At 36.8% G+C, this 27639-nt stretch overlaps 1 protein-coding gene across 3 annotated transcripts in view; it reads right to left on the minus strand.

Moving 5' to 3' along the window:
- LOC113480255 (connector enhancer of kinase suppressor of ras 2-like) overlaps nt 1-27639 on the minus strand; it is a 210694-nt gene that overhangs the window by 113179 nt on the left and 69876 nt on the right. For all 3 annotated transcript variants that reach the window (XM_026848893.1, XM_026848894.1, XM_026848892.1), the window contains exons 2-4: nt 26013-26176; nt 2562-2764; nt 1210-1297 (exon numbers count right to left, since the gene is read on the minus strand). In XM_026848893.1, the coding sequence (XP_026704694.1) occupies nt 1210-1297; nt 2562-2764; nt 26013-26176 (455 nt within the window). The remainder of the gene's footprint in view (nt 1-1209; nt 1298-2561; nt 2765-26012; nt 26177-27639) is intronic.

The raw sequence follows: 27639 nt of genomic DNA on the forward strand, positions 1-27639 counted from the left end.
AAGGCAGGGCCACCTTCCACTAGCCCAGGTTGCCCAAAGCCCCGTCCAACCTGGCCTTGAGCCCTTCCAGGGAGGGGGCAGCCACAGCTTCTCTGGGCAGCCTGTGCCAGGGCCTCACCCCCTCACAGGGAACAATTTCTGCCTTAGATCTCACCTAAATCTGCTCTCTGTCAGTTTAAAACCATTACACCTCATCCCATCCCTCCCTACCCCCCTGATGACGAGTCCCTCCCCCCTTCCCTGCAGCCCCTTTCAGCCCTGGGACCCACTCTAAGCTCTCCCCGGAGCCTTCTCTTCTCCAGCTGAACCCCCCAACTCTCTCAGCCTGTCCTCACAGGGGAGGTGTTTAATTTCTTCTTGCTTTCCCTCCTATAACACTTTCATCTTTCTCTTTTGATTCATTCCAGGACAGCCCTGCCTGTTCTCTAACATCTCCATGTACTGCAGTAACTCTACTTTGTTTCATCAGTATTTTTATCCACTTACAAGAGGAGAAGCTTGCTGTAAATATTTGTAAAACTAATTTCCCCTCAGTCTTTCTATACCTGTGTGTCACCTCTTGTCCTACTTCAGGGGCAGACACTGTCAGAGACTATGATTGTGTATTAAGCAGCTACAGACCAGATAAATTAATTTTATGTACCTGTGGGACTGTACTGTATCACAATTAATTAATGAATGCTGGAGATGATAATACTACTAGTCTTATTTGTTCCATATTGGGTTTATTTAATGTTGTGAATATTTGTTGTTAATCACTAAACAACTTTCATCTAACTGGCTCTCCTTTAAGTGAAGAAGCCACAGTACAGGTCCTGGATATATTTGTATGCATTTTAAAAACTTGTCCCTGAAAGATTTTTGACCATTCATATTTTAATCTGTAATAAACTGCTGGAAGTGGTTAAACTGTTTCCCACTGTGGCTTTGTTCTTTTGTTTAATAATTGCATGGCGATAAATCACCTGACATGAAATCGTCTACTCAAAAGCAAAGTGGATTATTTTTAACTTCACACTGGCTTTCAATCTATCCAGGCATATGAGGATAACCAAAGTCAAAAAGTCTTCCCATCACTCCCAGAGAACGTGCAAAAAACAGAGAGGTAATGCTAAAACAGTTTTTCTGGTGAAGTAAAAGCTTAGCAATGTTTTTATTATTGTAACTTTTAAGCAACAGTATGAAGAGCACTCAGATAGCCACTCCTACCTGTTGCACAATGGTTGTTAGTTCCAGGCACAGTTGAACAATGTTGTTTTTCAGCAGTGAGTATTCTGTCACGCTGACAAATGGAGACCTGTCAAAGGAAGGACAGGTTTATACAGCGGTAAGGATTATAGCTCCTGTTGACTGTATAAGCAGATATATGTAATGTAGAGATCACAGAGATGTGAAACACCTAATCATGACAATCTCCAGCAGCAAGTTACACAACTTTTCTAAAACGCGCCGTTGAAACAAGAAACAATGTAGGCAGGAAGGATGCAAACTGGATTTTGGTCAGAACATCCAAAGTTATTCTTGTGGAAAGTGGAAATAGGAGCTTCCAAGTAATGGTAAGTAGTCCAGTACAGCTCATTAAAAAGGCAGCATTTCTAGTATGACATCGCCTCTTGAGCAGCAATTAGCACCTTAATTCAGAAAGCAAAGTAATGCTTACTTAGTCACTAACAGCTTCCCGCACACTTGGATTTTCTTTAGGCTTTCCGAATTCTAGCTGAATCTGACCCTATCTGAATTTATAAGAACTGACAAGGTCATAGCCTGAGAGAATATGACTGCTGGCATTAGGTTAGGAAGATGTCACCAGGATTATAAAAATCCTGTAAAGGAGGGTGATTCACTCTCACTGTGATTTCTCAGGTGCCATTTATACATTCAAGAGCGTTCAGATTCAAGATAAAGCTATCCATTGCTATAACTCTAAAGAAAGAAACTAAACATAAATGCTCCAATGCTATTTTATGCTTTGATTTCTCTGTCTTTCCACAGTCAAAATTTTGACTAAATTTATTCAGAGATACTTTTAATCAAATTCTTGGTTTGTAGATGAAAAAATCCCAGTGGTTGATTGTTGAGCATTAACTAACACCAAATTCTACCTAACAAATCAATCCTACTCGTTAATAAAATTTATTTCCAGACTAAAGCAAGTACTAGAATTTATTTTGAATATTCTTAATTGATTTGCTCCACTCCAGCTTTTCTGAGCCTTTCTGATGGCTAAAGGACAGTTGAAACTCCAACAATCTTTTCTTCCTTACCCTTCTTGCAGTGAGATGTCAACTTGGAATATCACAAAAGTATTAATTTCACACAAAATACTATCAGACTGAAAGAATCTGAAAAATTAACTAGAGAAAATTTTAACACCCTCCTGACAGAAAAGGATACTACATTTTGCCGCCAATATTTGAGAAATTGGCAAAAACAAAATTTAGAATTAGAATTACAGAACTGCCATTTTAGTATTAGAATAAATGAATACAAGAGAAAAAGAAAGAACAAATACAGAACCATCCAAAGGATTAGTCATAAAGTATCAAAAAATAGTAAGTTACCTGTCCAGCCAGGCTAGTAAGTTCTTGGCAGCACCAATCAAGTCAACTACAGAGGTAAGAAAATCATTTGGCAGTCGTCTGGAGGCCCTGCCATCATAATGGCCACTCCTCCTTCTACCCGTTATAAAGTTCTGAAGGTTTTTGGCTGAAGCATTCAGCTTGTGAGACAGAGTTCTCAGGTTTTCGGTCTCCAAACCATAATTCTAAGGGGAAAGAAGATACACAGTTAAGTGAAATAGTGTGTTTTCAGCTTTGTGAACAAAACTGTGAGGTTGAACATTCTGAAAGGTATTGGCTGAAAGGACAGGCTAGTTATGGGTGCCTGGTGTTAGGCCAAGCGGCAGGCTACTGTGTGGACAACAGAAAGGATGTGTCTGTCATTAGCACGACCAGCTCTGCTGGCACCAACGCTAGAGTCCCCACACTCACTGGTCCCACTGAGGGGAAGGCACAACCAACCCCCATATACCTGGTCTCAAGGTCTTTCCTGTTTTCAAAGAGCGAAGGTGAGTCAGTCTACTGTCCCCGACCTGCTACGGTTCAGTGTTAGAAACCGCTCGGTGTATTTGTTCCCACTGAGAGCAGGTCTTTAGCAGTCCCACTGCACTGGATCTCACTCACTCTGATTTGTGTTAGCACTCTACCGACTTGCAATAACTTAGCTTTGGCAGAACTTCCCTTTTACTTACGCTCTGAATAAGATATAAAATCTTACACAGCCTTGGTAACAGGCTTTTACAGGAAATTTCTTCCTGAACCCTGCTATTGTTGGTGAGCAGCTGTCCCATGTGTAATGTAATACGGGAACAGTCAAACCAGGTCAGAGCAAAGACGTGGTACTCCTGTTTCCAATGACTGCGCAGGGAAGAATCTGAGAATGGAACAGGCATGTAGTAACAGCTGTTAGTGGTTCAGAGACTTCAGCCAGTGACAGTGTCTTCAGATTTAACAGTTCTTAATGGATTTTATTCCATTGTTTGTTTTCTGATGGGGCAGAGGGGCAGTATTAAATCTAAGTAAAGTTTTCCACACACAAGTCCCTTTTCCCTTTGTTCACATTCCTTCATCCATGTCCCTGTCCTTTTATCACCAAGCCAATTCCCGATTTACACCCAGGTAACAAGCACAAAGGTATCTCAGCTCATATACATTAAATAATTCACTCAAGTTCACATAGCAAGTCTCAAAGGCGCTGAATTGAACCCAGATTTCTTGCTGCTACGATACAATGTAGCATATGAAAGAATTTAATGAGCATTTAAACAAAATCGAATTTCAGAATATGGATTGATTACCCACTGTTAATGTCAAGTATGTATGTGTTACAGGGGATGACTGATTATCAATATCATGTTAATTTTTCTGCCTAAACTTCTCCCTCAAAACAGAGAATAATGAACCGCAAACAATACACAATATTGATGAGCACTAATATGGATATTTGTACTACAAATAATAATTTCTAACAGTAAAAAAGGAAAATGTATTGACCAATACCAAGCTTATTAAATAGGATTGTATGGAAGTCAAACAAAATACCAACAAACTCTTGGCAAAGTTGTTTGGACTACTTACAGCTGGTCCTTAGGCCCACGCCTTCTCTGCCAGCCTTTTCCCCGTCTCAAAGTTCACTGTAAAATCTGCCCTTTGGTGGAGGGCACCTTACAAGGAATGGAAACACTCTGCTATCTTAGCTCACTACAAAGAACTTAGATTTTAAAATAATTTTAGATACTAGGGAGAGAATTAATTTCATTGTTATATACCTGTCATGCCTAAAGTATCACAGACAATGAGGCTTGGAAACATCCAGTTGAAGACTGTCTAGTGAAACAAATGAAAGTTACATTGGTTTAGCTACAGATGAGAACAATTCTCTTCGTTTTACCAGAACAAATACTGCACCGCTAGCAATGGCATCGCTAAAGTCAGTCATTCTGTTTTGGAAAACTTTAAAGTTAAAAAGCAAGTTGTATTTGAAAGTAGTATGCCATCTGTTTAATATTTGCAGCTAATCTGTCTTTTATTAAAGCACTGAAGGAATTCCCTCCCCTGCTCTATTTTTCTCTCAACTTCTACTTGTGCCAAGATGACGAGTAGGTGGATGTACTGGGATGCCTTTTCCAGCTAGCAACCAGCTAGGCAGGGCTTGGTTTCCCCTCAGACAGAGTTTGATTTTGCACACTCAACCACACGTTACCAGGGTGATAAACCAGATCCTCCTGGTTTTATTTCCAGGTCCAACCTTGCTTATCCCTGCAGAAACAAGCAGAAAACGTTTCACCCAATAATTCATTATTGCATAAAAGCTCTGGAAACCTGTCAGTTTACTTTCAAGGGAAGCTAAGCAGGAAAGGAAACAGTTTGACTAGCAAATCTATAAAAGTCATAAAGCAAGCTAGATACTAGCAAGTGTAATCAACTGGAGCGATCTTCTCAAGTCATTGGAAAACAGAGAATTGAACAGAAAATGTGTTAGAGGAAATCCACCTAGTGAACAAGTTTATAAATTACATGCCAATGGCAACTTCAATTAATGTCGCTACAAAACTTAAAATATAGCAAAGCATAGATAAAATGTGGCCATAAAGATTATCAGAAGATTAAAGGAAATTCGTCGGTACAGTAAAAGTGCTGATGTTGAGCAGTTAGCAAGTTGAGACTTAACAAGACACAATAAAGGGGGAAAAAAAACCATTACAAAAACAACAGTGAATCAATATCTCCATAGAAGACACAGACATTGTATTGCTCTAAATTTAAGCTTGCCTCAAATCCAAAAATCTTCATTTTTTAAATGAAACAACCATAACCAACTATAAATTGGGAAAAAGAGTGGTTAAAATTAACCCTTGAAAGTATCATCTCTGAGCACATCACCCTAATTTTCTGCACCACAGCTCACCTCGTGCCAGCTACACCAGTTTCTCACCCCACTGCCAGGCTGAAGCTCTGATGCCACAAGGCCTCGCAGGCCCCACTTTGGCAGCACATTAGAAAACTTCTGAAGGAAGCTATGGCCCCTTCCAGGCTTCCCTAGTCAGCAGTCAAGGTGAGGGAATATGAAAGAGGTTGTTCCAGAGAAGAAAAGAGCAAACAGGGGGGCCCACACGCAAATTTAAACTGCCTCAGTTATGACTCAGTGAATGTGCTTGAAAACACGAGTGGATGAGTTGCAGCTTTCGAGGGTGTGTAGCTGCCTTCTGCGTACATGACACGGAAAGAATCCAGATGTCTTCTAATTCCTGTAGTTATCCCACCTGCATGATGCTCACTGAGATAGTCTCGAACTTGCCAGACTAAATCATTATCACAGCTACCATATCAGAGCTCAGTTTTCACAGCTGTATATTCTGCTCTCACTGTGTTAAGTAGGTGCTGTTATTGTGAGACACACCATAGAAATGATGCTCCCAAGCCCGAAAAATTCTATCTCCTGGCAGGTGATTTCTTTCTGGCACAGTAAATCCTAGATATAATTTCTGGTTTAAAAAGAAAGAAAGAAAAAAACCCACAAACCACCAAACCTCTAAAAAGGGACAAGAGGGTGCCATTAGCATAGGAAGATTATTTTTCATACCAAGAGTAGGAAAAAAAAAAAAAAAAGCAGCATTGCTCCATTCCCTGTTTTTTCTTCCATGATGCTTAAGGTTGTTGCATAGTCACTTTTACCGGATTACTCCATTAATGGAAATGGACATACAGGTTTAGAGACTAAGTACTGGCTATTAAAGCGACCCCAAATGCTGCTTGTCTAGAACTACACAAGCATAGAATTTCTCAAATTATTACAAAATCTGGATCATGAAAGTGCTTAGTGAGAACAGAAAGTAGACCTTAGGTGCCTACACGCCATTTCAGTCAAACAGACCCGACAGATATGTTGCAGAAAGGGCCGAAAGAACAGCACAGCTTGAACACAGGAAACCATGACTGGTAAGTCTATTAAATGTTTACTTAAGCTTCTTCTCAGAAAAGCAGTGTTGAAACAGCAGGAAATTCTGTGTATCCACTGAGTGTAATATATGACAGCAATATCACCTTCAGACACACACACAAGAAGCGTTACATAGAGATTATCTGATCTGCTCAGCCAAAGGCTGATTCAGTAGCATATTTTAGGTTGGTGCTCAGCAATTCCTGATGCCCTATTCAATGACAGGAGTTGGAACGAAGCATTTCAAGAGTTAGAAATTAAACACAAATGCGAGATCAGAGCCAGACAAGCTTATTATAGAGAAATATCATTAGCAATAATGCCAAGATGAAGCTGTGCTTAAAGTGATGCCTGTTAGTGAGATGTACAACTGACTTAGGTTTAAGGATAAGTCTGCTTGCTGCCTGTAAAACAGTTTTCAATTTTAGAAATTTCATTTTCTAATTCTCTGATATTCAAATTTTCATTGAGGATTTCCTGTCACCCCCCAAGTTGCCCTCTCCTGCCCAGTTTGAGATGCCTGTTTTGGTGTTCCTAGGGACTAGGGTTATTGTAGGGTGGTGAGAGGGAAGAGGCAGGACAGGTCACCGCCAGGGCTTTTGCAGGTGATCGTTTTTTCTGGAGTACAGAAAAAACAGGTGGCTGATGCCAGAAGTGCTAGAATTCAGAAGACAGGAGAGAATACAGATATTTTTGAACAACCTGACGACTGTTGTTCTTACTAATGCAGAGTGGAAAATATGATAGAACTTGTTAAATACTCCATATAGTTGAAAATGCATACTAGAAATTGAAAAAACAGGAAATCTGCCTCCAAAAGGATATTTCTTCCTTTTTATGTCATAAATCCAAAATGCAGAAATAGCTAAATACACTGTGACAATGAACCTTCGTGCTCTGTGTCTGTACACAATTCCAGCTAAAAACTCTGCTTGTTTTGTACATACATTCTGGTTTGAAGTTCCATTTTTAAAATGGGTGCATTTATGCATCTGACAATATGACACCTGTGGTTTTTTACATATTCAAAGAAGTGGAATGAAAAAAGTCTTCATCTGTGGCTTAGGGTGTTTTCATATCTTTTTGCAGTTATGTAATAACATCACAAATTAGTATTTCATTATCTACTAAGATAAAATAGGCCAAATATTTTAGCAAATGTTGGGATAAAAAATAACAAGTATAATGGAAAAAAAAGATAATCGATTTTTTGTATACACTAACACCTGAAGTTCAAAAGCACAGCAAGAAACAACTGCAATATAAGAAGAGTTTATTTCTTATCGGAAAAATCCTCATTGTTATAAACTTAAAGGTACTAATCTAATGAAATTGGTTTGCTATGTGACAGAGGTAAAAAAAAAAGTATGCAGATTGAAATATATTTCACATGGGATATAATTTTAGCTAAATAGTTTATATTACATAAGCAATTACTTTAAGTTATCTTAAAAACAGATTTATTTTTAATTATAGTATTTTTTTCTTGATGTCATTCATGTAAGTAGTCAGTGTAATATATGTATAAATATGCATAAGCACATGGATGCATACACAGCTTTTTCTGTAGGTGATATTTGAGAATGTTACAATTTTCACTAAACCGTATGGTTCAGAGAAATAAAAGTGCAGAGCAGTAGAACTGACTGAAGAGCTTAAAGGAAACAACCCTGGCTGAAATTCAAGCATCTTGCATGAAATCCCCCATGTTAAGGCATTTAAAATACCACAACCTAAATATTGATCAACGCTCCCATTTTTATGTTTCATGCATAAACTTAAAAGAATCCCCTCAATTTATCAGTCCAACCCAGTGGTGGTAGCCACGGCTGCGGGTCTCAGTTCCCTGCTGCCACCCCTGGAAGTGGCCCCTCTGGGCTCACAGCATGCTCCAGTCCTCCTCAGTGCTCGGTTTCCCAGTTGCTTTAAGCTGACCTATTTGTGAACTGCCACGGAAAGATGGTGCCATGCCCTCTGCCCGAGTCCCAGCACCACTGTAGAGCAAGCAGGCTCAGGGAATTAATTTAAAAGCTCAATCTTCAGGCACATCTTCCCCACTACAGACTAGTTTTCAACTCATTCCCAGATTACACATAAATTGAGTTAAAGTTATTGTGGACTTGCAACATCTGATGCAGCTCTAGGAGGATGCTCTGCCCCTCCCCAGGGGCTGTGGGTACAGCAGCTCAAGACCTCTCCCCACCTGCCTCCCCGGGACTAGGAGGACTCGGAAAGAGAATTCCCCAAAGCAGCTCCGGGCTTTTGGAATCTCCTTTGGGAAAACACAAGGTGACAGATGGGATCCCACAACTCCCTGCTGGCTGCATCGCTGTGTACACTGCTCCTGCAAAGGCCGTATCTTTGCAATGAAAATTACAGTGTTTGTGATAGCATATAGTCATTTAGCACTTAATGAGTATAAACAGGCAAACACAGCGTGTTTAATAAAAGAAAAATCCAAAATAATCACACACTATGATTTCAGCATAAATAGTTCTGAGGCTTAAATAGAATGAAAACCATCAAAACATTCTTTTTCTTTTTTTTAAATTTCTTTTCTGGAGGTATGTTTTTAAAGGTTAAGAGCCTAACAGAAAACACAGCAGAAACCTGATTCTAAAATACTTGTCTCTGTACATATTTCTTTGATTTCATCACATAGATTTCTTAAAAAAAAATTGTGGTGATATTTTTTATGATAAACTTAAAACCTAAGTTAACAAAGTAGTATGAAGTCAAAGTATGTGAGGCAGTGCTTTTCCATCGGGCATGTAATTTTTTTCCTCTTTAAAAAGAATTTATGAGCTGAATATCTTTTACAGGAATAGCAACTAGAAAGAGGTAAATTTTTCATGTAAATCCAAAAGGTCCTTTCTCTGAAATTATCTGAATAAGTAAACAAGTTTTACTATAACATTTAAAGTACTAAATTAAAAGTGTGTATTAAACCTTGGTTCCACAGAATATGACCCACTTTATTTACGACAGATTTAAAATAAAGTGCTAAAATATCTAGATTTTCATTCTATTTGAGCAGAGGTGATATAAATTCAGCTGAAAGAACGAATAAGCTATACCTTGTAATTATTGTATTGTATTTGGTAGTGTTAAAGTTCTGCTGGAGTGGTATGCAGATTGAAACAAAAACTACTTGGCTTGCAGTCTGCTAAAAGTCACTCTTTTGGTATAACTAGTTCTTACAGCACGCTGGGCTGCTGGTTTTTTAATTGACCTACCACTTAATTTTTGATGCACTGTACCAAATACATTTTATGCCTAGTCCTGGAGCAAGTGGAGTGCTACAGTGCCTATCACCATTTGCTGATTTCCAGTGCCTGAAGGCTCAGAGCTGAGATCTTGTTTGGAATCACAGATTAGGTTGGAAGGCACCTTAAAGATCATCCAGTTCCCTGACCCACATGCGGGACCTTGCACTTGGCCTTGCTGAGGTTCACACAGGCCCACTTCTCAAGCCTGTCAAACCCCTCTGGAGGGCATCCCTTCCCTCCAGCCTATCAGCCACACCACTCAGCTCGGTGCCATCTGCAAACTCGCTGAGGGTGCTCTCAGTCCTGCTGTCTGTGTCATTAGTAAACAGTATTGGTCCCAGTACAGACCCTTAAAGGACACCATTTGTTACTGGTTTCCCTTTGGACATTGAACCATGGACTGTAACTCTCTGGATGTGGCTATCCAGCCTTAATCATCTAACATTCCATCCAATCCATCTCTCTCCAGCCTTAACCTAAGAGCAGTCTTACATGATGCTTAAAAATGTCCTCCATCTAAAACCAACTAAAATCCATTAGTGATCATGAGATTCAACATACAAGTTTAGGTCTAGAGACTGGAACCTAAAACCTAACACATTTTCTGAATGGTAAACGTGGGACAATGATTATTATAACAATAATAAAATGCAAGTTTTGACAACACATTGAAAAGTTCAACAAAATAAATCAAAGAAACAGTGTAAGTTTTGTTAAGGAAACTGTCAGATGTAGTTCATACCGTGTCAGACTTGTCACTGCACAGTAGCGTTTTAATTGGGTAATGACCATAATCACATGCTCTATGAGCAAAGGTATGAGTCATCTGAACAAGAGGCAACTGAACCCGAGGTGACCTAATTCTCAGAGTGTCTTATCACAAAGACCCACTTCACAGTTTAACTTATCTGTCTGTAGTAAATGTCTAGTGGAATTAAATATTATAATGGTTGTTCCAGTTACTTTCTAGCAAGGGGATGCTGTACTGCACATCAAAATATATTACACAAAATTTTCATATTAAACAGGATCCCAACATGCAAAAGAAGCCTAGATTACTAAACAAAGTTGCTTTGCTCTGCATTAGGGAAAGGAAGATATAGAGGGCACTTCTGGATGTGTGCTACCTAAAGTAAAATATTCAATAATTTATCTATTTTAAAAATATATAAAATCTTAGCCCCTGTTTTGCAAACTAGAAATGTATTAAGAAAACACATTCCATCTTAATGGCTGGGGACTGCAGTTCAAGTAAAACATTGCCCAAATTTGTTTCAGCTTTTCATTAAAAGCTCTTCTCATTCTAAATTAGTAAATTAGGAACATTATATAATAAAAAAAATCCTTCTCACTATATTTAATAACATTTGCCTATCAGTTTATTATGACAGTTAAACTACAGTATTATAACCTACTTTACGTGCATAGAACACAATGACATTTCATAAAAATAAAAGTATAGAATTTATTAATAACTATGATAATACTATGCAAATATGCAACCTCATAATAAAAATTAGAGTGTACGATGTGAAACACCTTGCTTTTTTGATGTGTAGCTTTCCTCCCCCTTGTGCTCACTTCCATTATAATTACCCTACCTTTCAGAAGAAAATTGTGACACAATTCTTGCTTGTCTCCCGAGTCTATAATTTGGAACTTGTCACAGTGCTTCTAAGCACTTCATATACCTTCCTATTATCTTGTAAATAGATACATTAATTAGCGGATATTGTGCTAAGATTAAATATTTTAACCTTATTTTAAAACTTAACATTTGCATTATATTTATTTCCAGAAGGAGCTTTAGTATTTCCACTGTAATTGAAATATATATAAATGTAATCGAGAATGTTTTACTGAAAAAGGCACGTGTTTCTGATTTCAGATAAAAATTAGAACATGATAGTCTTTCCTTTAAAAACTGCACCATAAGACCAGCCTTGAACAGGTTTTTTTTCAGAATATAGGATTTAAATAAATTTATTTTTAAGTGTTAAGAGAGTCAAATGACTGGACACCTGGTAAGATGAACGGAGTTAGAGAAAAGCAGAAGATGAGGTTATATTCCTGCAGATACCTCCTCTGAAAACATGAAAAATATATGGCTAGACTAGACCTTGAAATGGCTATGGATAAGGATGATCAAGAGAAGACCACAGGCGCAGTATGCAGATTTATTGTTCATGGATCTCAGAAGGGTCACTGATTATGACAAGACTTGACCCACTACAGGCCAGGCTAAAACTGCACAGTATACTAGTTTCTATTATGAAATGGTTAGGGTGATCAAGAAATAACCCATGTTCTTATCTCTTGCCCAAACACTTAAGTAGCCTTCACGCTGTAGCTCTTGCTACAGGTCTCTGAACAAACCGCACAAAGTCTTCTTGGTCTGCTTAATCCTAATGAAGTCAGCGGGATTTAAATTATGCAATATCCAAATACTCTAACTGGGTAAGCTTGAATAAACCGCAACATCTTACTGTTTCTGCATGCATACATATCTATCTACGGAGAGAAAGAATATATTACTATGGTGCAAGTACCTAAAACACAAAAAGCTGTGAGAAAATTAAACTCCTTACATATAGCACAGGACTTTAAAAATGTCCTACAACATTAAACAAATCAAACCACAGGTATCTCTGCCAGGCTAATTGGTGTGAGAAGTGTGAATTTTCTTAAAATGCATTTTAAAATTATATCTCACCATACTATGTAGTCACACAGTATGATTCAGCACATTATAACACATCATCAATGTACTTCTGCTTAAAATCTGTAAAAACATGAAATCTGCTGTTCAATTCTGTAGACTGCTTATTGCCATAATAAAGTATATAGAAAAATGTACTTTTATGCAAACAAAAATGTCTCGATCACAACATCTGGTCCCAGATGACTTGGGCCACTGGTTTGAGAGACTTTCAACATACAGAAGGTTCACTTAGTAATACATCTGAATATATTTATAAAGATCATGCCCCTCAATCTGCTGGGCATATTCAATATCACTTTTTGCCATTTTTTTTAGTGTTTTCTTCCTTTTCTCTACTCCTTGAAGAGATTTTATTTTTTAATATCTAAAGCATTCTTATATTCTTCACAGTTTTAATTACTCATTCAGCAAGTACTTGATTTTTTTTCCTGTTTTACAACAGTCTAAATACCTATACCTTGCTCTGTATCATATATATGTATCTATTTCTGTTGAATAACTATTTAAAACTGTAACCTAGACTGCAGATGTGTAGCAGGAACTATAGAACAATAGTAGGAAAGAATGATGTTTTAAGATTTTATTAAATAATATTCAGTCAAGACAAATTTTTATATTGTCTAGATCAAAATAGATGATCTAAATGTAACAGATATTTGTTATACTGAAATCATCTGTCATTGCAAGGACAATAGGTCTAAAGCTATATTGGGGATTAGCTGTTTATATATTCTACTTTTTGCTTGGACTCATTTAAAACATTGAAACAGCTATTTCTCTATTTAATGCCTATTCTCATAAAAGCTTTAAGAAAGAAAACTTTTAAGAGAAGGGATTCCATCTGAAAGGAGAACTCGTGTCTCATTTCAGCTGTAAAGCTGAGCATGGTCATTTACAGTGCTGAACCATCAATAGAGCTCTTTCTGTGGAGGCAACGAACCATCAGGTTCAGAAACAGGAGAGACTGATCCTAACCTATGCTTAAAGTTGTACTTCAGTTTATCTGAAAGAGAATGCTTTTACTACTTTTCCTTTGAATTTCAGCAGCAGCCCTCTGAGCTGTTCATATCTGCTCTCCCACTGTACCTCTAATTCACATTTTCTGCTCAACTCAATCTTCACAAAGAGTTCAGATCAAAACTCCCTGGAAATGAATTTGCATTTAAAATTTTTTCTCCATTTCAAAATATATTTAATATTTTCTCATATTTTTGAGCAAATCCTTAATATTAATATATGCATGAATAAAATCTTCTCTTAAACATACTAACCTAAAATGGTGACTGTATTGCACCACCCATACGTCATTTGTCTTCTAACAAACCAAGATCTGTGCCTATTTAATAGCTTCAATGTCAACTCTCTGAAAAAGTACCGGGAGGAAAATAAAGCTTTGACAGCACTACTTTTCTGATACACACAAAAGCAAGGCCCAAGAGGAGGAAGGAAGTTAGTCTGTTTTTTTTTGTGGCTTCTTTTCACATCACAAGATAAACTGTTTCCAATTATTTACTTCAGTATTAAGTAAGGACTGATCTGCATATGGCTTCAATTAAAAGCCATATGTAAGCCAGACATCTGTGATAGCTTGACCTCTTCCATATGTGTACAGGAACAGGCTATGCAGAACATGCTGATTGAGGATACCACGATAAATAAACAAACCCAAAGGATAACCCAGTAGATATTACCTCCAAAAATATATCAGACCATGATCTGCTCCCTTTTAAAAGTGATTACCAAATACTGCCTGCATTAGTGGTTACTATGCCTACGATTGTTTCCCAGTGTGTGCCATGCTCTATGCTACTGCTGACGTGTTATGTCTCTCTTAGAAATACCTAAATTACAGCAGAATTCTTCTTTAAATTTCCTGTTGCCAATCCAGGGAACTCCACTGGCTTTATTTCAAGAAGTCTCAAGGCTTTACTATACCTGTATAGTACTCTCTTGATCTTTATTCAGATGCTGCACACTTCTCAGCAATACCTGATGGAGCTGTACATGGGCAGTACACTGTTCAGTACCCACAGGCCTTTACTATTTGTTCCTAAAACCTTGTGACAAATTAAACTTTGCTATTTATTTCATAATAATCATAGTTTTGTGTAAGAACCGGTCATCCAATCATAGGAAGTCTCATTTTCTCAATTTTTTAAAGTACCTTTTAAAATGAATTATAAAGCAGAAATGCAAGATTATAGAGGATAAGAGGTTCAGTACGTAACACAAAATTAGAATTTTAAACAGTGGTGAATTATTCAAAGTTCAGAGCATAAATGATAGGCTTGTCTTTTGGAAATATAATGTCGACATTGACCATTTCACTTAGGTCAGACATTTAGCTTAGGTTCTTGCAGAACTGGTAGTTCCATGTAAAAATTATATCAATTTGGGAAAGTTATATTACATATATTCATAACAATTCAGAGAGAAGCATACAAAAATTAAATTAGTAACAAGATTCTTTTAAATGGGCATTAACGAGAATATGAAAAAAGCTCATGTATCTTATTTCTATCACGAATCCACTGAAGGCTGCTCAAGCAAGTCACAGTCAACAATGACATGAATATGCATGTGCATACATTTATATTTTTATGCATATGAATTCATCTGTGACAATAACTGATCACAGATAATTATTCAGGAATTCAGGCAGCTTATAGCAATTGATATCATAACACAGAGTGGTATGAAAAATAACTTACTGGGAATTTATGAAAGAAATCGCTCCTTACAAATGAGAAAAGCAATTTTCCATAGGGAAAATGTCATCATTCTTAGCTTACAGTGATGTACTCCCCATATTTCCTTCATGGAGAGAATCTCTATGGTATAGTTCTTGCTACCAGTGCAATACAAGATGCATTGCATTATTCAGTACACATTTCAAATCAGAATTCTGAAGAAAAAATGAACTATTGCTTTCTGCAAGGGCAAGATTTTACAAATTAAAAAACATAAGCAATAAATAAAATGTTATTGTTTCCAGCAAAAAAAAAAATCTACAGCCTTATGAAAATTAATTTTAAATGTTCATAATAGTGTTTATATCTAGTTATTTAACATGCCATATAAGTAGTAGTACAATTATTTTTCATTAAAAGACAAAGAATTACCAATGTATTTCACATGGGCCATTACAGACAAAATTGTCTTTGATGTTTAAAATTTTGAGCACATGAACAAACCAAGAAAATTTCTGTATATCACTGAGCTTTCAGTTTCTGTTTTCTTTTTTTTTTTTTAAATTAGATTTTATGGGGAATAATACTTTTTTTCATTTAATGGGGAAAAGTTAATCTCTTCTTGCAATAGTGTGTATTATTCTCCCTTTTTGTTCCAAAAAGAGAATCCTGTAGTCTTTAATCTAATATACCTTTCCCCTACTATTTAATGTAATTACCTGGGTCTGAATCAATATTCCATTAGCTGGATTCAGTCAATGGCCTGTCTCTGCTGCCTGCATTATTCTAGTTCTAAGGTTTTCAGTGCCTGCACACCGCAAGCAGAAGTTATCGCGACACGAGCAAACCAGAAGTCACACACAGGTATTTATATGTGCTGCTTTAAAACCGCAGTGTAAGGACTAACAAGCCGTTCAGGGAGCAGTGGTACTGCCCCACTGGTTCCCAGAGCCCCCACGCCATGCAGGGACAGAGGCTGGCAGCAAAGGCTGGGGAGAGCCACCCCTGAGCTGGCTGCAGGGGCCACAGGCACGGACCATCACGGGCCACGTGGCTGATGCTTCAAGGAGCGAGTGCGTTTTCCCCCAGAAAGTCACTGGTTTAGGATACACCCTCTAGTCACCTACCGACTCCTACAGCACTTGGCAGGAATCCTTGCGGGCTCCCTGTTCTGTTGAGTGCGGTTGAGATTGGCTAAAAGTTTCAAAACTTAAGGCTGGTAGAAGGACAGACTGGTTCAGACACAGGCAATGCGATCACCAACACCTCACTGGCTTTGAGAATTATTCTCATGCAGATGTTTCTCACCCCTAAACATGTATGGGAATTCAAACGGCTCTTAATAAAGCATGCTAAGCCTGACTTACTAAGTTCAGCTGGCTAATGGATTTAAATTATATATTGAAATGTTTAATGCAATAGCATACAATTAAGTGTTGTTATGTAGCAATACACCAGACCCATATGCTAGTTTCTGACAGAAAGCCTAAAAGCCCTCCGCGCTGCTAGTCATGATTTTAGAAAAACAATGTTTTCCTTCCATACATGCCCTCCTTGAAGTATTATTTCTGTGTTCACAATAACAGATCAGAAGAGATACCACTGAGTGCTCCAGAATTTAGAACTAAAAATTACCAAGTTTAACTCCTGCACAAAAGGATTGTGTTTTAGTGTCATTGTTATGAAATCACAACATATTTTATAAGATCTGTATTTTTATACTTTCTTGAACAAAGCACTAACTTCTCAAAATCTCATGATGCGAACAGGCCACCGATTTCCAGCCACGTTTATTGTGACAATGATTTGAAGTCGGTGGTAAAAATTAATTAATATAAAGCATGTATCTGTAATGGTCTAATAAGTATGTAGAACTTGCACGACAACATAACATGGAGCTCAAAAGTTATCAGTATTGAAGCACCACTTTTTGTTACTGCTAGTTTTCCCCTTCTTGTTCATACAGAATTCAAACAAAAAGGAAAAAGACTAAGCCACTGACATGAGACCTGATTTTACAAGCCTGAGCACAGTAAATTAACGTGGATTTGCATCAACAACCAGTAATTATGTTTTATGTCAGCCAATAAAGAGCAGAATGATGAATTCTCACTGTCAGAGCTGTACTATAGTCAACCACAGAAAAGTTTTACCAGTTCCAATAATTGATGCATCTCCCAAAAATTAAAAACACCTTAAATGCAATCCACAGCCAAATCAGAGCAACACGTCTGACTAGATTTATAAATTTGGCCAGTGTTTCTGCACTGTCTGAAATCAGTGTTACCTCCACAGCTCTCAAAATCTCTTAGTCAAAATTCAGTTATCTAAGCCATTTTTCATTAAAGTTTCTCTGTACTTAATTTTGCTGTATACATTTACACAAATCTGGATATTTTGGCTATACAGCTCTAAAAAAAATGCCAAATCAATGCCCTCTTTTACACAAAAGGAAAACACAGTTGCTTAGTGTTAAGCACCATGTAATACTGTTACCTGAAAAGCACATTTACATATTGTGTAGCCCATGGCATTTTATATAAAGCAGGGACTCTTAAAATAAGAGGTTTGACAGCTGACCATTTTGTACAAGTGTTTTTGTATGACAGCTTTGCTACTGCTATAACATAATAAATTCCATTACAAAACCAGGGTGAGCTAGAAAGTTTAACCTGACTTGCACCCATTCCCACACTACAGCTTAGAGCTTCATTCCTTCAAGATCGTCAACACTTGACTCTTATTCCTCTACTTATTCTTTAATTAAATGCCAGCTTTCCTCATGGCCCTGTGAAAACATAAATGAATTCTCAACTCAAAGTCTCCCACAAACATAATCCAGAAATGGAAAAAAAAAAAAAAGGTGTAAATCACTATTTTATCCCAGAGATTAATGTTTATGGTAGAATTGATGAGAATCTCTCAAGATTTCTTTTTGTGGAAAGCTTTAATCAAATAAACCCTAATATTATCAAAAGCAATGCAGAAATCTAGCAACACATTTTATCATGAGGTAAAAGATTACACAGGACATAAATATTACAAGCAACTTTAATTCCTTTAGTGTAGAAAGATAGAAAAGAAAATGTGAGTTCTCTGCTGCAAAATTTATTCATATGTCACTAGCAGGCTGTTCCTTAAAGTTGACATTGAAATCCTAGGGAAAGCAATAATTCATATAAATTAATTGGATACGTCAATTCTACTTAGCCCGCAAAGGGTAAGTAAGTATCCTTAGGAGACCACCAGGTATCTCTGTTGCTGCAGACAGATAAGTATCCAAATCTTGGCTAGTCTGTGGCTTGGGCCACAAGAGAGCTTACAGAGAGCAATACAGAATATTGGAGCAAGGCAGCCAGGGGAACAAGGTTGAAAACCAAAAGCTAGCCTTCCTGCTTTCTGCTGTCCACTAGTTTGGGCAAACCTGACTCCTATGCAATAAATAATGCCTTCTGAAACACAAAGAAATCAAAGCAAAAGAAGCAATGAACATTCTCTTAATGCAATGTTACGGCAGCATGGTTTCAACAGAAACAACCATGAAGTGAAGCAGTGCTACTACAGAGGTTTTTCTTCAGCACTGTGCACAGAAAACGTCCATTCCTTTTATCCCTAATAGTAATTGCAATGACTATCATCAGTCTTGAAGAAAGTGAACATCCAGAAGGGCTGAAAATAAACAAAAACATTGTTTTCCAGATCTAAACCTCAAAAGAAAACTAAATTATATCAGAAATGAATGTACCATGAACATCCCCTAAACCAGGGGTAGGAGAATATACACAAATTATAATGTATACCAACACTATCTAGCTTGAATTTCAGCCAGTATTTTCCCTCCTGTCCTGGTCTACAACATCGGACATGTGTGGTTTTTCAGCACCATCTCATTAGCCTACCTATTCATTTGCATAAATTTCTGCTACTGCACTGGCCTAATAAGTAGCAATGCAGTTTAATTGTACATATTACAGCACACTGTTCTCTACCAGTGAGTGACAGAAACTCATAATAGGAAAAGGGATAAAACAGTCGTAGACAGAATACCACCCAGACACATAACCAGACATAAAATACAGTCATGGATTATTTTAAATGGATTATTTTATACATTTTTAAATGGAAATAAGTACATTTATTTTTCAAAAACATGCAGTAGTTCCTGTTGTAGCCTATTCACCAGCCTAGCCAGGAATGGATTAGAATCCTCGTTCTCAGTGGTACTTAAACAAATGTATTTTCAGAAGGAAATTACAAGCTTTGGAACATATTTAAGACTTTGAATAGAACATGTTTCTCCCTATTTTCTGAAAAAGAGTTATTGTGACAAGAGGAAATCTTTCAACTATGTCAAAAGACAGGAAAAACAAAAGTCTATTTCCTCTCATTAGCCTGTTAACATTGTCTTGCTTTACAGGCAGCTGATGTACATAAACTCAAGGAATTAAGATAGGAGTCAATACACCAAATTTGTATTTTTCCTGAAGTTTGTTTTAACATAAACTCAGCCTTAAGCAGGAAGAACAGAAATACTCATAGCCTGAAGTAATTTGTCTGGTTTGATAGCCTAATACCTCAAAGTTTGGCTGCATTACATGTGGAAAAACATTCGACGGGTTCTACTGGGAGGCACCTGCCCTGCAGTCCACCTGCCGCTCTCTTCCCCTTTTGAGTTGTATTTGGACCATAGCTGAAATGTGAGTAAGAAGCAACCAGCCTCCGTTCTTCTATCTCTACTATAATCACCTCATCTTATGACAACAGACCATATGCATAATAAAATACCTGAATAGGACCATTTCCAATCTGTGCTTAGATACATGATACACAAATATCATATACTCTGGGGGTTCTGTGTCTTCATTAGAGGTTATGTGGCCTTGACTGCTAAGGCACAGTTGCTGTACAGGAATGATAAATTCATACAGGATAAAGTTTGCAAAAGAGCCCAAGCCTAAGTGTCTAGTGCAATTTAACAGACAAAACACAAATTCATAAGTCACTTAGGTTCTACGTTCCCTTTAAAAAAATCCTGTGCTTGGGTACCTCAAAATTTTACCTACTAATTTTTATTTTTTTTTTTTTTGTCATCATTGGTGGTACCGCTACAGTGTTCCAAAATACCCTTACTGTGCAAACAATAGTCTTGAAAACTACGTCCTACTATGGAACGATTGGTGCAGAGGTAGTGGTCATCAAAGAGAAAAGCAAGACACCAAGAAAAATCACCCCCTACTTTTTATCTACTTCTATCAACTCACACAGCTGCCTTGAGACCTGGTAAAGGAGACACTAGGTGATTTTACAATTAAAGAATTTAATTTGTGCTAGGTAGTCAACACAAATAATGTGTGATTACATTCAGGGATCTCCTTTTTCAGCATACCAGGTTAGCAAGACCTTGAATTCCTTACTTCTTACCAGTACAACAAAACCGTTATTTATGCACGTGTGTAAAGTACCTGTGAACAAAAATACTTTTAGATTACTGTGAACTGTTTGGACAAACATAATTATCTTCCTTCAATATCTCGATCCTAAAAGATTTTTAAAAATTTTTTTTAAAATGGCAATAGACTTTAAAATGAGAAAAATACCCAGACAAACCTTAAGAAAATATTTTTCCAAATTGCATGATTGGAAAGGCTAAAACAGAATGAAGCAGCTAATTAGGCTAAGCAAAAGATAATACATCCTTTCTAATATTTGAAATAATTAACTAACCCATTCAATAGTACTAATTCAGTGGTTTGGCACAGCATAATAAATAGCACCGGACTGCCAGAAGTTGAACTTCTTTTCCAGCTGAGATTAATAAAGCTCTCTGGATGCATATATGTTTGTATAGACAAAAATAATGTATGTGCCAGGTTTCTCATTATACCGAGGAGATGGAGTATCTCTTCATCTCTCACTAAGAGAGATGGCATTCAATTTCAAAGAAAGATTTATTTCCATCTATTTAAGCATCAATATATATACAAAATGAAGATTTCAGTCTAGAATAATCACCTCTGAATAACCTTTGAAATATGGGGGGAAAATAAGTATCTGACATATCAAATGACTTGTTAAAAATGAAACTTGATTACATGTTAGGTGAAGTAAGAAAAAATACTTCCCAATATCCTCACAGTATTGACCAATCAAAAAGTGTATCAGCAGAATGAAAGACAAAAAGGATCTCAAGAGAAATTACTGCAGGTATGGCCATTAAAAAGTAGCATTAATTTAAGCAAATCTTGAAAACTTTTATTTCAGAAGAAACAACCTTATGTATTCATAGAGGGACAACTATGAGACTGGCTGCTTCACCTTCAGTCTGGCATACTTCAAAATAAATTACTGCAAACCACTTTCCATCTGACCAACAAAATAGTTACTGCTGTTATTTTGTTAAAGAGAAGCCTAATAAAGAAATATATTAGAAAAAAGAAAGTGTATTTGTTTGCTAGCCATGTCCCAATATTTTTTTTAAAAAAAGTAGTAAATATGCAAGCAAATTAAATTCACGCCAGTTGCTATAAACATGTTGACCCACAGGTGACTTTATTTTGCCTTCTAGCAGACAAACTATCATGCTTGGATTGCTAGCTTTTGCAGTAACTGCAGGGAGAAATTTTCTAATCTTTATTTCTCCTTGAATGCTATCACAGCATAGTGCCTAATTTCTCTAGCTGAATGCCTATGAATTAACAGTACTTTTAATTACTTCAGATACAATCTATATTTGAGCATGCTTTTTATTTTACATTCATTTTTCTTCCACTCATTATCAAAGACTTTCTTCACACTCGACTGTTTATATTTTAATTTGAACAGGCTTTAATAATATATTGACTCCAATATTGTCCTAATTAAATTAAATTTACTTGTGTAGATTTGAACAGCAACCCATGTTGACCTCAGAAGTACTCCTTTTTCTTCTTTCTAATATAATTTACCATCTATCAAAGCATTACTTTCCTCAGGCCCTACTACTTCTTCAGAGTCAGCCTTTGTGCAACTACTCCTCCAATACCTGCCAGATAAGTATTTCAGCTTTAATAAAATTACAGTCCAAATCCTAGATGGCCTGCACTTGCAGCCCATAGATGTTATTTAGGTCACTTCAAATAAATAATTGCAAAGCAGCTTCTGACCACACTAGTAAGAAAGGACTTTGATGTTTAAGATAGGATATTTTCCCTACAGCCATTATTCCCAATTTTCTTCATAACTAAAACACTACTCAAAAATGTCTCTCTAGGATGGCCAAAGAATTGAAGCTGAAAGTATGGCTCACCTACAGCTTTTTCTTTCATAGCAGAAATTCAACTCTGAGCAATCCCAAGAAAGTGCCAGTACTTTCCCTCCTACACTGAAAGATACTCTCACCTTTTACACTTCAATTTTACCCTTTCAAAACCCAGACTATTCTAGTATTTTAAACAATTTAAGGTAAAACACATACTTCTATATTACCATATTGCCATTTGTTATGCACAGGTGTAACCAATACTTTTATTTTTTCCCTTTTTACATTTCTTACATATCCTTCTTTCCTACTGCAGATCGTCTTCCAGTGTAGAATCTTTTCTAGACAGGAAACTCATACGCAATGCCTAGTTAAAAAATGCTCTGAACTCAGTTTTCTTTCAAAAGAAAAGTTATGATCTGTGATTGTACATATTAGTCATATCACTTCTGATTTTATTCAGAAATAACATGAAGGTTTGAATCAACTAATCAAGATATGATATTGGCTTGAGGTTTTTTTCATGCTTATTTGTGAAAAGTGGATAAAATATCACAGGCAAATGTGTAATAGCAAAGCTTCACTGCCTTTACTAATTTGCATTTGAGAGTCCTGTTAAAAGGTGGTGCAGAAGAGGGAAGGAAAAAAACAGGAGTTGCCTCCTTTATTTTTTGTTTTCTCTTGCACTTGAGCCCTAATTATGGATTGGCATTTAGTTACGTATATGCTGTGTAATGGTTTGCACCACTGTGATTGAAGTGGAGACATCACTCTGATGTGTAACCCCAAACAGTTACTCCCCACCCCCCCAAAAGCCAGAGGGCTGATGGCCAGGCCCTTAGGGAGTGCACATGGAAAATATGGCATCGCAACAGGAACCTTCAGTGCGTTCCAAGAGCTTGAGCTAAGATAGGCAAATGTCTCTCGGTTTCCTGAAGCAACGTAGCTGTTCTCCTGCTAAACTCATGACCAACGTGCAGCTGAATTCCTGATGCATCACTGAGCCTAAGCTTACCTGAGAGATTTCTACAGTACATTGGAGATGCTTCTGTTTAAAGCATTACACAACTCATCTAGCTAAGATGGAGCAGAACATCCTGCCTGAAAGAAATAGGTCATGTAACTTGGACACTGCCAATTGCCAAACATAAATCAATTAAGAAATCCATGTATGGGAAAAAAAAATAAAATATCAGTGCTCATCGGGATGGCTCAGCGAGTGGATGATATGCAGAGTACAAAGCAGTACTGACATGTATTGATATAAACAGGAATGCAGCTGTCTGATCAGACGGGAAGAAGAGACAGTGTGCACAGCATTGTGGACGCTCCACCAGCTCGGCTCTGGGAGCACACCCCATGCTGAGCAGGGCGAAGGGAGGGACCGAGAGAGCAAACCATTGCTCCTGCTGTTACTGCCCCTCCACATGTGGAATTTTAGTCTGGATTGTTTGAGTTGATGTTTCCCTTTTTTTCATAACAATCTTGGAAAAAAATAAAGTCTATATGAACTTATAAATATACTTACTTTGTACACTACGCGCCCTGTCCATGCATACAGACACACACATAATGCACTCGGGTGCTGACATCTGCCTGACTGGGGCTGTATTCTAACTGCCCATAAACTCTATTGTTTGCTTATAATGAAACTCAGGAAATCAGGGGTAAAATGACATGCTCTTTCAGACATTCTGATTCAAATGATTTCTTCTATGTCTGTTCCTGATTAGTGGCATAAGCAAAACACAGACAGCCCTAACACCCCCTTTTTTAAAGTTACTTTTTACATAAGGTCTTTCCTCTGTTTTTATAGACTAGCTAGTCTAAAAATTCTTTATGGTGATGAGCTCCCCAGTTTTCACTGATCACTTAACAAGCAGATTTTAATGTAATAATCTATTAATGCATCAACTTTACCACAGAATAAGAATACAATTGTAATATTTTAGAAGTGTATTTTGGCTCTGAATAAAGGCAGCATCAGGTCTCTCACCATTCAATTATTGTCATTATTTAAAAGAATTAAGAGAAAAACTTAATTATGCTTTTTGGTTACATAGTTAAAATTCTTATGAGTCATTACAGGTTAAAAATAGATATTATACTTGTAAAACTTTTATTAGTGATCCTGTCTCAGTAAGAAGCTGCAAGAATTGAAGAATGTGTTGTGCTTAGCGGCAAGGCAGGAATGTCAGAAGCAAGAGAATACCCCCAAGAGCAGAGCCGCAGGCAGCAGACTCACTCAGCAGAAAGTACACAGAATGGGCAAGATAATAATTTAGAAGCGGGAAAAAAAAAAACATAAGCAGGCATTTTAGGGACAGAGTGAGAAAGAAGGGTAAAGACTTAAAGGCAGGAGGCTAAATAAATGATACCAGGAGCTGGAAAATCCCCATCATGCTTTAAAATAAAAAAGGAGGTTATGAGAGAGCACAGGAAGAGAAGAGCTGCACTATTGACCAGCAGCAGGACCAGCATTTAAGAGGTACACTTTCTTTGTTTTTAAAGAGGAAAAAAAAAAAAAAATCAGCAAGGGTCCTCCTAATGGGCACACTTGACTGAAGGGAGTTCTTTTTCCAGAGGAAATTTCTTGGGTCTGCTATTTCTGACTAGTGTCAAGGCACAGAATTGAGTTGTTCTTTAGATAATATAGTGGGCTGTTTATGCTCCTTTTAGGTGGAAAACAAGGTTTCAGAGGAAAAACTCCTAAGTTCAATTTTAAATATACAAAAAAGAAGGATAAATATATATATAAAGTAAGGATAACAATTTACACGGAAATAGAACTGATAAAGATGTAAAATATGGGGACTGTCATATGTAATTTAGCTACATAATTTTACTATTTTACTTCTTTGTATTTTCAATATCCTTTCATCTTTTTACCTGCACAAAGTTATTTTTTTCTTTAGAATTAAGTTAATACATTGTGTTTTACTAGCTGGTAGGAATTAAATAACAGAGAAAAAAAACATTTTCTGATATCAAATACTTTGTTAAGAGGCCAACTGAAATAATAACCTGTTATACGAAAAACCCAGTGTTCTTCCAAATTTGGATGCTTGCAGGTTGCTAAAAAAAAAAACCCCACCTTTAAATTGACACACATGTCTGTGTTTTAGATAAAGTCAATTTTATGATTCCAGTCTTGTCTTAAAGCTCATTTTAAACAATCTTCCAGTCTAATTAGCATTACCTTCTGGCTCCTTAGTACCATCCTTTTGAATGCTGGCATGGTTAAAAGACTCAGGTCTACTTGGTTCAGTACAGTGTGGCAAATGTCAGTGAAATATGAGGGCATATGGCATGTAATTACAGAACCATATGGATGCCAGTAGTAATAGTCAACAGTATTTGAATGCAAGACCAAGAAAGTTAGAGGAAGAGCAATAAAAGACCATCATACATAATCATAAAATGGATATATTTAGTTTCTTTACAGCTGAAGGAAGCCTCTACATGCCTGGCCTTTAATGAAGCAAAGCCACTGTGTCTGTGTAAGCATATAGCTGTAGAGTGCAGTCTACGTTATTGTAGTTTTGGTTTGCAAATTTATTACCCCTGATTATTGAGCGATGCACGGAATCACTTACCAATGCACATAGCAGATCAACTGCTTCCAGTATCAGTTCTTGGTGGCCAATGCGAGTGACTCCCAGTTCCTCAAGCTCTTGATGAGTGATGTGTAGCAGCTGTTCTCCACTGATCTTCTCTCTTTCAAAATTTTTTATGTATTGTTGGAGGCAATCATCAAGGCCTATTTAAAAAAGCCAACAACACATATTCAGAGAATGGAGACAAACAATTGTAACTCCATGATTCACAAATATAGAAATTTCTGGAAATATACGTATAATTCCTTGTTTGGATCTATTATGGAAAATAAGAAAAAAAAATATGATTTAACTTGCATAGTGTAACACATACTACTAAAAAGAAAAGTTTCTATTACTGACATTATTTTCAACATTCTTAAATATTTTAAGACTACTTATGGTACTTATTAAGGAGGCGGGGCAAAGACAAATAAACACAGTGACATTATAGCAAACCTTTTTTCTTATGATGTCATGAATACCTAAATTTAAGTTTAGCTTATGATTAGGAACACAGTCTTCCTGGTATTCCTCTTGTAGGACTCTTCAAAGCCCTACTTTGTGGCTATCACTGATTAGGAAGAATGAGTTTTAGGCTCAGTAACTACCTACATGAACTCTGCTACACCCAGTGCAATTTTTTTTTTTTTTTTTTTTCCCCCAAAAATCAAACTATCCAACTTTCTGAAACTCAACAACATACAAGGGGTTTTGTTACAAAACCTTCAATTAATAATACAGTTTTCCCCATGTAGTAAAAATTATTCCATTTCCCCCTGAAACTCAATATAGTAAGAATAACGGATTTGGTAGGTGCCACCACATTATTCTGTTTCTCAGACCAGAGAAGGGACTGATTAACAACATAAGTTGAAATATTTTTCATTCCTCAAAATCAGTTTCAGAGCCACATACACTTTAAGTTTCTGGGTAGAACAATTAGTTGAACACAAGACTCTCTAGCAGGGAAAGCTACACGAGGTTACACAAAGTTCCCTCAAGGACTCTGTCTAGAATTGTACTAGGTTCAATGAAAAACTGATATGCATATGATTTTCTGTAGACTGACCAAAAAAAAAAAAAAAAAAAAAAAAAAAAAAAAAAAAAAAAAAAAAATCAGCGTTAATAATTTCATCTACTGAGTAGAGTAAGTAGAACACACTGATTCTCAATTATTTGCAGCAAAGCAAGTAAACCCAAGATCCATAAAAAGTACAGCTATCCAGAAGCCACAGAAATAACCAGCTTGGGCATTTAAGGAAGATAGCACTTTGAAATATAATTTCTGGATGCAGTCTTCTATTAAAGACACACAATTACCAGCATGGTTATATTAAGGTGCAAATGTGTATGCAGGCCCTAAGAAAACACAAGTATATAAAGAAAAGGAAAGCAACAGGCATATGAACAATATTGTTCTCACTTCTCTGTTTAAAAGTTCTCACATATGCAATATAAACACAAAGCAAAAAATGTTGTCTTCATTTCCTGGATTATTAATGTAAAGAAATAGATAATTCTATCATGAACCTTAATATATTTAAGAGAAATTTGTAAATATTTTAACATTTTTTGAACCACAAAGGTCCTTTTGAGTAAGCAGATGATACAGTTTGGCAATGGT

The sequence above is a fragment of the Athene cunicularia genome, assembly GCF_003259725.1.
Source record: "Athene cunicularia isolate RWA chromosome 4 unlocalized genomic scaffold, athCun1 chr4_part3, whole genome shotgun sequence".
NCBI classification, from domain to species: domain Eukaryota; kingdom Metazoa; phylum Chordata; class Aves; order Strigiformes; family Strigidae; genus Athene; species Athene cunicularia.